At 37.5% G+C, this 11548-nt stretch overlaps 1 protein-coding gene across 1 annotated transcript; it reads left to right on the top strand.

Annotated features, from left to right (window-relative positions):
- Positions 1-986: 986 nt before the first annotated feature.
- Positions 987-9535, top strand: MPP5 (membrane protein, palmitoylated 5 (MAGUK p55 subfamily member 5); the record flags this gene model as incomplete). Its single annotated transcript, XM_010153602.1, has 8 exons — positions 987-1064; positions 1942-2125; positions 3240-3311; positions 3773-3844; positions 4581-4748; positions 5490-5692; positions 7103-7213; positions 8925-9535. Coding segments are annotated over 8 exons (1065 nt in total), but the record flags the coding sequence as incomplete, so codon positions are not given.
- Positions 9536-11548: the final 2013 nt, after the last annotated feature.

The following is an 11548-nucleotide window of genomic DNA, read 5'->3' as shown; positions in this document are numbered from 1 at the left end:
CCCAAGCTGTTCTGTGATTCTATGAAATTACTTCCCTTCTTAATTTTAACCTCACTACTTGCTATGCAAATGATGATAAACTGTGCATGACTTTACACAAGACTATTTGCGGAATCACTATGAAAGATTATGCATTCCTTGTGGAAATATGCACACTGAAAAGCATGGGCTTTTCTTTCCTGCAGCCTAATCACGTCCTGCTCAGTCGTGTTTATTTTATTTAAGCCTTAGGTCTGAATTTTTTGAGATAGATGCATACACTTTGGTTTTATGGATCATAATTTGTTGTGTTACAGTTCATGGAATGAAATGAGACACACATAGACCTTGTCACAAGTTGGCATTTGCATTTTTTCTAGATTTGTTACATGTGCAAACACACTGCATACAAGAATATGCAAACAAATACAAAATATTTAAAGCCAGGACATTTATTATGCACTTCTTTCTTACTGGGGTTGATTGCAATATTGATACTGCTTATTTAGAGATGCAGAATTTGAGTGTATTAGTTAAATTTTTGAACAGTGTATATTTCAATGTTAGCAGCATAAAATCATAGCAGACATGTTTAGATTTGAAAGCACTGTTCAACTTAATTTTAGAATTTTTTTTTTTTTTTAATTCCCAGCATAGATTCATTTGTTGGTATTTTTGAACAGGACAAGAGAGGAGTATTCTCCATTTTTTCTAAGTCTCTGCTTGACAGAATTGCAGCTGCTCTGTTTCATATAAAATTGTTTATGTATGATGAAGAATGCTAGGCCTTAAACTGAATATCAACATTTGGCTTTCTAACCTGTCACTGAATCACTGCATCTGTATCATAACTTTTAAACCAGTGAAGGAGTAGGTGGTGTGCTGCTGGAACTGGCTTTCATGGGAATTTTTCAAGCCTCTTCTAAAATGTATTCTTTATTAAAATTTTTAACCATAAGCTATATTTTGATACTATGATATTATTAAGAGTCTACTTTTCATCTCAGGCTGACATGCATGGTACCCTGACCTTTGTATTGATTCCCAGTCAGCAGAGCAAGCCGCCTCCTGGGAAGGAGACAGTTGTAAGTAGCTCTACATAAGTTCTTGAGCTTGGTGACGCATACCTTACTTTTCCAGTAGTGCATAGACGGTTCTTCTGTAGGGCATTTACATTGTAGAACAAACACAAAACTTAATTGTTTAAAGTGGTTTAATTGTTACCAGACTAATCCCTGGATTAACTGTTAAATGATTGATGGTGTTACACTGAAACTCTTAGTATGATTTTAACTGAATTTCTAAGAGAGTAAGAAATTTTAGAAGTAGAACTACCTGTGCTTCTGAATTTCTATTTTGAAATTCCCAATTTTTATCTGTGTGTAATATTGGGATGGAACTAGCAAATAGGCATTGGGAGAATTTCCTATGATGGAAACTTTGTTCATTATCTTTTCAGCTAACATCCTTTTCTTGAGTCAGCTTTAAGTTTGAAGAAAGAATGCACCAGTTTACATCACAGCCAAACAAAAACATCAATGGTTGGTGATCAAGTGAAATATTTTACAAGTGAAACTTCACCCAAAAACCAGCAAATAGGTTTCAGTCTGTGTATTAGGTATAGTAAACAAATCAGAGTATCTCTGATACTTTTTGAATGCAGAGAATTTAAATCAGTAGCTCAGGGTTTTTTGCCTCCTAAAATGGTGAGGAAATTGCATGGACTTTAGAATTAATAAGACTTGAATTCAGATCTTCACCTCCAACCTAGCACAACTATCTTTTCCGTGGCTAACCTAGGTAATGATTCTGTTTCAGTGTCTCCTGTATGCCCCAGATAAGGTTTACATTTTATACAGTCTTGGAGTTCTTACATATCAGAGCTCCATGGGAAGATGAGGTGTAATTCTGCAGAAGTCACAGGGGTGGTTTTCTTTTGTTTTTACATTTTATCTTCCACAGATACACGTGAAAGCGCATTTTGACTATGATCCCTCTGATGACCCTTACGTCCCCTGCCGAGAGCTAGGCCTGTCTTTTCAAAAAGGAGATATACTCCATGTGATCAGCCAGGAAGATCCAAACTGGTGGCAGGCTTACAGAGATGGAGATGAAGATAATCAGCCCCTGGCGGGCCTTATCCCTGGTAAATACAGCTCTAGAAAACATTTGACAGCCAGTTGTTCCCATAGTTACAGAAGCAATATTCTGGATTTCAAATACTCATATACACTTAATTATCTTAAATTAATACACTTAAACGGCTGTGACTTTTAACCTTTTGCTGCAGAGCCTACAACTGCTGGTTATGTAATTCACTTCTTTAAAAGGTTGACCTTGTAGAGGTAACCCCATGTATAGATAGATGTTGAATGCAGAGTAAGGCTATGGCTTCCTATGGCTTCTGCTGCAGTTTACCTTTCCAGAGCAACTCTTGTTTTACTCCTTCTTCTTGGGACTCTGGATTCAGAGTTCCCTCTGCTGGCTACAGCAGAAGTGTGGGAATTCAGTCTGCTTGTTCTCCAGAGATGAGAGCAGCTGCTGTGTTTCTTAGTATATCAAGTAGTCTGTTTGAAAAATGTATCTCTTTGTGGTAACTTTTCTGCATGTTTTCACTTAGCAAAGCACTTCAGTTACTTGTTAAAGTCATGCGTCTGTTCTAACTGTTGGGGGCCTGTGAGTAATAAGGGGTTTGGACAGTGCAGTCAGTATATAATTTTTGCATTCAAGTAAGTACTGCCCACTAGTCCATTAAAGATTTGAACAGAGTGAACAAAAGACTTTTCAAACTCCATAGAATATCACACTGCTATTTATAACATTTGAGTAAGTTGAGAGGAACAGTGATTTAAATATAGCCTAATCTTTTTCAAGCTGAAGTTTGAAAGATTCAGTATAAATATAACATGTTTAAGACACAAGAATAATTAGAAAACCGTATCATCATACTGGAGAAATGTAGTCTTTCCAGTAGTTTCAATTTTCCAGACAAAACTGTCCAGAATAGTACAAATGCTCTACAAGTCTTTCTTGATGAATATAATTTTCAAAGCAATAAACAAGCTTTTGCAGCAATTTTAGTTTCACTTTTTAAATTTTGATTTCTCTTTTTGAATGTCCCATGTCATATTCTACTGTTACCTTCAGAGGTGTAAAAGCTTAGGAAAAAAAAGTAAAATTAGTAAGTCATTACAAAAAAGTTATGGAAATGGTTTTTAAATGTCAACTGCTTATGTAATTTTTTAAAAAAATTCTTTAAGGAAAAAGTTTTCAGCAACAAAGAGAAGCAATGAAGCAAACCATAGAGGAAGACAAGGAGCCAGAAAAATCAGGTTGGCTATATGCTTTCCAAGGGGGGAAAAAGAATAATTTAATTCTTATAGAGGTGATAATGATCTCTGGAACTTTGTCGTTGTAGAAAACTACTCCGTTTTATATAATACAAGTGGGATGATTCTTTGAAATTATTCATGTAAATACAGGTCTGAATTTAGTACACTGTTGAATAAATCACATGGTCTTTTTCATAACTATGTGCAGGGTTAACTAGGATGATGTAGAGGAATTTGGAAAGCCCCTTTTTTCTTATGGAATTTTATCTGCCGTGATTTAATTGAAGTAGTTGGCATTCAACATTTGCTTAATACTCCGAACCATTGTAATGAACTAAAGAATATGATGCCTTTTCAAAACTGCAGAATAAATCTCCGCTTTTAAAGGTCCAGGTAGTGGGTGGGACGGGAAGCTTTTTACTGTATAGGTATTTGATGGTGATGATTTTTATTTTGGTTAGGAAAACTCTGGTGCGCGAAGAAGAACAAAAAGAAACGGAAAAAGGTTTTATACAATGCAAATAAAAATGATGGTAAGCAACATCTTTTTTACAGCTTGTGCCCTTAGAAGCAACTATACAGGATTCTGCAAATAACCTTGTGATAAGAATGGTGAAGTGCAGGATGCGATGTTAGACATAGGGCCTGATGATGTTCTGTTTGGCAGCAGTAGTATGGTTTGTAATAGCATTTAATGAAAGATGTAAAAGAGGTGGCAGAATCTGTGGGATCATTTAGTGTCTTTAATAAAGACCAGGTGATGGGGTAAAAAAACAGATAGCTTTTTAGGCATGGAATCACTCATTTTACAATAATGAACCAATTTATTATGGTTTTGTAATATCATCTCACTCTGCATAATTAACGTTGCTAAATGGAAACTTTCTCTGCAGTCTTTGAGGCTATTTATACTGCATTGTTACAGAAGTACCTTTGGGTTGGGTTGACGGTGGTTGTTGTTGTTGGGCATAAAGTGTTGTTCTTGTACTAGAAACTTGTTCCTTGGCAAGGAAGTTGTTTCTTGAGTTTATGCTACTGTGTATATCAGTAGTAAGTGGAAACACATTTTCTTTCTCCAGAAAGGGGGGCAACAAGCCTCATTTTCCAGGGCAAGTGATGATCTTCAGGGTTCTGTTGCTTTGGTGACTCACAGTTAGATGCTGGTCAGAGAGTCAGGAGCTGTCTGAAACATGATACCACATGACAGGCAATATATGCAACTAGCAGTAGTGAAGTATGTTGTGACTATTTTATTGTTTCTCTCTCAAGATTATGACAATGAAGAAATTCTAACCTACGAGGAAATGTCACTGTATCATCAACCAGCAAATAGGAAACGACCTATTGTTCTGATCGGCCCACAGAACTGCGGCCAAAATGAATTGCGGCAGCGATTGATGAATAACGAAGTGGATCGCTTTGCTTCTGCAGTTCCCCGTAAGTTTGATGGGCAGGCACGATTGCTTATTCTAAACACTGTCTGCAGACAAATTCTCTTGTGTTGAAAATAGCACTTAGCAGTTTGGGGATTTTGAGAAGGATATAGCCAGCTCTTGGACAAATAAAGTTAGAGCTTTTGTGGCAAAAAGTAGCTTTGGTAAGTCAGTGCAAATGCAGTGTCCCATCACAGTGTTACAGAGGCATTACAAGATGTGCATATATTTCAGTTTGAATAAAATTGGAGTGAGTTACAGAAGTTTAAAAAATAAACTAGTACGTCAGTCAAAGAATTTAAACCTACGCAGCCTGCACAAATTTAAATGTGATGGCTTTAGTGCCTTCCCAAACCACTTGTTTCAGTGAATTTTATATTTGATATCTAATGTATCCTAAATTAGGTTTACAAGCAACTTAACAATATAACTTGTTATGAACAACTAATAGCTGTTCTCACATCCAGATTGCAGCTGCACAGGTGAAACTACTCCTTTTCTTGTTGACTGTTTGTTTTTTTCCTTCTAGATAATGTAAACAAGATCTCTGAATGTAGGTTCAGCCTTTGGCAAGTTAATCTGTCCAGAGATATTTATTGTAGAAAATAAAATACTTGCATTTCTTGGATATTTCAAATGTCATCTTTTTTGCTTGGTTAGCAGTGTCTCTCCTAAGAAATACTTACTTCTCTTCAGTTCTGCAGGTTTATTACTGTCTCTCTTTTTTTGTTGCTCTTGTTTGTAGATACCACTCGGAGCAGGCGAGAGACTGAAGTAGCTGGCAGGGATTACCATTTCATTTCCCGTCAGGCATTTGAGAGTGACATAGCTTCAGGGAAGTTCATTGAATACGGAGAGTTTGAAAAGAACCTCTATGGTACTAGCATAGACTCCGTGCGGCAAGTAATCAACTCTGGCAAGATATGCCTTTTAAATCTTCATACCCAGGTATGGCAAAGCTGTCGCTTCTCATGTTTTAATTGTAGGAGCTATTGGGAAAATCTGAAGAAATATGTTTGGTTTATGTAAAATGGGTGTGTCTTCAAAGTCCATTTTCATGCTTATTCCAGGTTTTCTTGCAGTGGTGCTCAGTTAACTCTGTTTAGTGTGTTAGGAATACAGTCTTCTTGTTCCTTGTTTGGAAATACACAAATCTTTGTCTGTCCTAAAGGTGAAAGGGGACATAGTTTCCAGATCCTTAAAGCTTGGGGAGAACTGTCCGAATTGAAAAATGAATTACAATAAGAACTGTGTCTCTCAGTCTTCCAATTACCCTATGAGTGCTGAGGTTTTTGAAGAAGGAGAGCAAGTTGCTTGTGATTATACTTGGAAACTGCATTTTGGGAATGTTTATGCAGTTCCATAACAGACAGGATCAAAGTACATCACATCAGCAGTATTGAAAAGCTCTTCAGCTATCACCTTTTGATTATGGAGAAAGAAGAGACAAACTGTGCATACAGAGCTCAACTTGGAAATTTAGTTAAACATGGGAAGAAGCAGAGTCCTGGAACACAGCCCAGTTCCTAATATATATGATATGTATGAGGTCTACTGCTGTACAGATGCTGCTAAAGAAGCCCTAAAACTCAGACTCATCAGTCAAGTCTGGTTGTATGGAAGCTGTAATTAGCCATCACCAGTGGGACCAGGTGATACTTCACTAGAATAGCTCATGGGTAGTGCAAGTTGTGTAATAACTTGAAAATTTTTAACACTTTGAAAATTGATCTGATTCTGTGGTTATAAAAATTGTCTCTGAGACAAGTTGTTTGTCCCGAGAAACATAGAAGGAACCTTTTGGAAAAATCAAACTACAGTTTGGAGGTTTTTTATTTCCTGTCTCTTAATATAAATAACCTGCCATAACCAATACACAAACATGCAGTAATAGTGCATCTGATACCTTGCATTTTAATCTTCAGAACAGAAAAGTTTAAACTGTGGTATTTAAAGTAAACTGTAGTATTTTAAGAGTCTTCTCTCTGTTAAAAGCTAATATTCCTTAGCATTGCAAGGAAACTTATTTCAATGTAGGTGACTTTTTTATTTTGCTTTTGGATACCAAAAGATACGTTCCTTCAGTTTAATTATGAAGAATACTCTTAAAACAAAAGCAAATGTTTTGGTTCCATGAATCTGAAAAATGTTGGCATATGAACTTTATAGGAAAAAGGGAATAAAGGCTGAGTGGTGATGAAAATACTGTTACGGTTAATTACGCTGCTGTTAATATATTGCACAGTTGTCATTGTGTTTAAAGAGTGTATTATCAATTATAGCATGTGAATAATGCATTATTAAATGCCTTTTTCATATGTGGAACTGTTAAGTATTTGATAAACCCTATTTTTGCAGTCACTGAAGACACTACGCAATTCTGACTTGAAGCCATACATTATATTTGTTGCACCACCTTCACAAGAGCGATTACGTGCTTTACTGGCCAAAGAAGGGAAAAACCCAAAGGTAATGTGTTTTAACACTTGTGCTGAAACCAAGCTGCTTTTTATTTACAGATCTGAAAGGTCTCTGTTTGGAACTGGGAGATGGTAATTGGTACTGACAATGTGTGGGAAGCAGTGTGGTTAGCTGGGCACTCTGTGCTCCAGGTTAGTAGGCAGACCATACTAAGGGAGGGACTCGGGTTGTTTTCACCTACCAAACTGAGAGGTTAGAGGCAAGGGAACCCACTGCTAATTCAGTAATCCTGGGGCACCGTCTCTCAGTTGGAGCCCCTGCACTCGGGTACAAAAATACGACCCCTTATATCAAAACTGTAGAAACCCCAGCTTTAAGTAAACCTGAGAGTAATTGTAGGGAGCAAATGAGTATTGTTTTTCTTTTGAGAACTTACCTGCCCTTGGAAAAGCATTTATTGTATTCCAAAACTCTTCAGATAGTTATGTTGATGCTTGATCCTGTAGGATCACTTCTTATGTTTCAGCCAGAGTTATGTCAAGGTCTCAGCTCAGCCCGTTCAGATTGTGTAGTTAAATGGGAAGTTGGTTCTGTAGAATGAAATTTAAACCCATAGATTAAACCAGGATGCCTGAAAGCTCCAAAAGATCCCCCAAAAAGGCCAATCTTTAAATGGGCACGTTTCCTCCTTCATGATTTTGCAATGTATGAAACCTTATTTTACATAAATACTTCATCTTGTGTACGTCTTTTTTTTTTATTGCAGTGGTCAAGGAATCCATTTGCAATAAAAATTAATACACTGTTATTGGTGTTATACTACGCCTGTTTTCTTTCTAATTAGTCGTATTGGAGTTGTATTTATTTCAGTTGAGTAAACACTACTGTGTTAGACCCCTTCCCCTGATAAAGAGAAGGGTATTTCTTGTATGTCTGCCTCTGTGTGGCTTTGATTTTTCTCAGATGTGTGTAACGCCTGGGGAAAAGAAAACCTTGACGGCCTGAAGTCCGTTTTGAAAATACCCTCTTTAGAAAGTTTTCTCAAAAATGATACTTGAATACTCCTTTGTATAATACAAAAATAAGCTGCAGAAGAGGAAAAAACCCACACTTTTTTAGAATCCTAGTTAAAAAAAAATCTGAAACACACAGTTTCTGCTCCTCCCTTTGCATCACGTACCTACATCTGCAATAGCCTTGCTTTTTGACATACTCCCTTCCAGCTCCCAAATCATGTTTTCCATTTTTCTGCGATGCTATGGTGATTCGATCAGCTTGCGTGTATAGCTGTCACGTTGCTTCTTACTGCTCTTCATTGGTGAAAATACTTCAGTGACAGCTGTTGCCTTTGTCTGTTTGGTGTCTGTAGAGCTACATCTCCAGAGAAGCGTTGTCTTGTTCTGCACCATTCAAACTTTTCTCTCACACTGTCTCGGCAATCTCCAGCCTTTTTCGGAAGGATAATGGGCTTAGCAACCTAACTTCTTTTTCAGAAACAGGATTTAAGAGCCTCAATAAGATACTGGGACAGTTATTGACCGTTTGCCACTTATGGACAATCAAAGTATTGTCTTAAGTGCCCTTAGCTTTCAAATGTGTATCATGGGTCAGGGTTATTGTAAACTTTTCAATAGCTGATAGCGTTACCATGAAACTTGGTGTGGAAGACTCTTCCGAGTCGAGTTGTTGCCTTTCCCTGCTCTGTCGTGGTGAGGGAGAGGCTCCCATGCATACACTAACTCTCCGTTTTCGATTGTAGCCGGAAGAGCTGAGAGAAATCATAGAGAAGACAAGGGAGATGGAACAGAACAACGGCCACTACTTTGATACAGCAATTGTGAATTCTGACCTTGATAAGGCATATCAGGAGTTACTGCGGTTAATAAACAAACTTGACACAGAACCCCAGTGGGTGCCCTCTACCTGGCTACGATGAGAGAGAGATTCCAAGGGACAAACAGACTTCAACCTAGTAATCTTTCCAAGGAAATCGTTTGTACGTCTGCCCGGTTCTATTCTAAGTGCATGTGAGCTCTAGACCTCAGTGGCTGCATCTTTTGCCAGTGACGTTGCGTATTATTGAAAAAATATGCTAATCAGCTTGTGAGCCAGTTTAACTGAGCTAAAGATTGTGCAAGTTTTCTTCCTCTGTGGTTTAGAAATGGAGACCTTGTCAGTACTAAATTCTGAAGCTTTAGGTAGATTTTTTTTTTTCTCCTAGCCACTACTTTTATACATAAATCCACCTTTTTTTACCTAGAATCACCCTTATGAAATCAAAGATTTTAAGTATGTGTATATACAGTCCATGCTGTCACATAGTTATAAATATGAATGTTATTTAACACTTAACTTAATGACTTTGTGGGACATGATGGTAGTTCAGGAGCATAATTCTACAGATCACTGGGCAGAGAAATAATTTACGCAGGAAAAACATTACCATTAATGAGAAATCTCTCCTGTTCAAAAAACACACAGAATGAAGATGACGCTCTGGTCTAGAGCTGCCCTGTGAGGCTTGAGTTAATATTTTAATTCTCAAACATTCCACTTTCTAATAGCACTGTAATTGGAAAATGTGTATAATGTAAATATTTCAATCCTCGTGTCTTTTTAGTATGAGTCCTTAAATCAGATTTGACTGCACATTAATATTAGGTCCAAAGATGAGTATTATATTGATCTTTTAGATGTCATATTTTTATGGAATTTTCTTTGAAACATATGGACTGATTTGAGCCGCTGTTTTCCACAGATCTGTAGAGATATTTAGAAAGGCAGAGGTTATATTTTTGTGAAAAATATATAGTTATAAGACATGCTGCTTTAAGGTCAACGTAAGTTCTCATGTTTTATAACAGAGTAGTGACTAAAATAGACTGGTGTGCTGAACATTGGAACGCAGCAGGGTTTTTTATCTCTGCACATGGTTCATCTTGTGGCTGTTGGTCTTATGGAGAACTAACTGGAATTAAAGTAGCTGAATGTAGCTGTTTTATCAGTGAGTATTGTAATTCACTAGCCAACATACTGTCCTGCATTTGCTCAGTACTGCAGTGAAAGTATGTGTAAAACACTGGTAACTGACTGCGAAGTCACAAGAAAGGGGAGTATTTGTTATTGCTGAAGCAAACAAACTTGAAACAAGTGAACAAAAGGCAAGGTCTGTATCCTAGTGTTTTGCAGAGCAGATCGGAACGTCTCTGCATCCTCATGATTCTGAGCTGTGACGGTTTAACTGCAAAGGCCACGCATCTGCAGCAAGGCTGTTCTGTCGCTGAAGCTAACGGAATAGGAGTATCTTGGCTGTTTTGGGTTTGGGTAGCACAAAGAACCTTGACTGTGAATCTCTCTTGATTTTAGTCATAGCGATTCTTCGTTCCTACAGGTAAAACACTGGAGTTATGTCAATGTGTAGTTCACACCTGTCTAATGTTGAAGGATGAAAAAGTAGTTGATTTTTTTTTCCATTCTGTCTTGCATACCCTCTTTCTCCAAATGTTAATGGAACCAGTTCTCACCCATAGTTAAACAGAGGGCTCAAAGTATACAGCAGATAGCAAGGAATTGTCAGATAACTTTCCTAGTTACTGAACTTTAACATTCAGTACATTTTTGTATTGAAAAGTGAAAGAATAGAGTGCATTTATGTTTTGTTAGAAAGCAGAATTATTTGCTGGTTTAATTAGTATTTAGGGCTGAAAAGCAATTAAGCCCTTAGTGGGGATAAGTGGTGACCCTTCAGAAAGAAAAGGGGTTGGAAACTTTAATTCCTTTAGTTCAATTCAGTGTTAGAAATAATGATGTTCTAGCTGTTGGCCTAAGGGCTGGATGTCCAAAATAGTGGCTTTTGCCTCACACTGCAGGCATGCTCTCAGTTCAACCCACAGTTTATGACAACTACAATGTTCAGGAATATCGAATAGTCAGTGTTTCATAGACAATAAAACTGTGTCGATTCTACCCCTTTTTAAGAAAGAAGATTGTAGATGTACTAGGCTTTTTGGTATTGACTCTTTCATAGTTGGACAAGGTGGAAAGCAGTAAAATGTAAGGGTGACCTAGCTCAGCTGCCTAGATACTGTCCAAATTCTTGCAGTCACAATCAGCTCGAGATTGTTGCTGAACTCCCTTAGGCATTCAGTGTTCATAGGCAGTGGCAGTAAATCATGCCATTAATGCATTTGGCTCACGCTTCTCCCACCAGTTTTTCTGAAGTGGTGTACAGAAAATGTTTTTACACAAATAAGGTTTTGAATGTAGACTTAAAGAATGTTGCTTCAAGTTCAGCTCTACTTCCTTAATTCCCAAGGCGCCCAGTGCTTGCTGACATCCACATTGAGCTGCTGTCATCGTTCATAACCAATGTCAGCTTTTGTC

This window comes from Eurypyga helias, unplaced genomic scaffold (genome assembly GCF_000690775.1).
Source record: "Eurypyga helias isolate BGI_N326 unplaced genomic scaffold, ASM69077v1 scaffold18726, whole genome shotgun sequence".
Taxonomy (NCBI): domain Eukaryota; kingdom Metazoa; phylum Chordata; class Aves; order Eurypygiformes; family Eurypygidae; genus Eurypyga; species Eurypyga helias.
The sequence above is the reverse complement of the archived record's forward strand: the minus strand, read 5'-3'. Positions and strand labels throughout refer to the sequence as shown.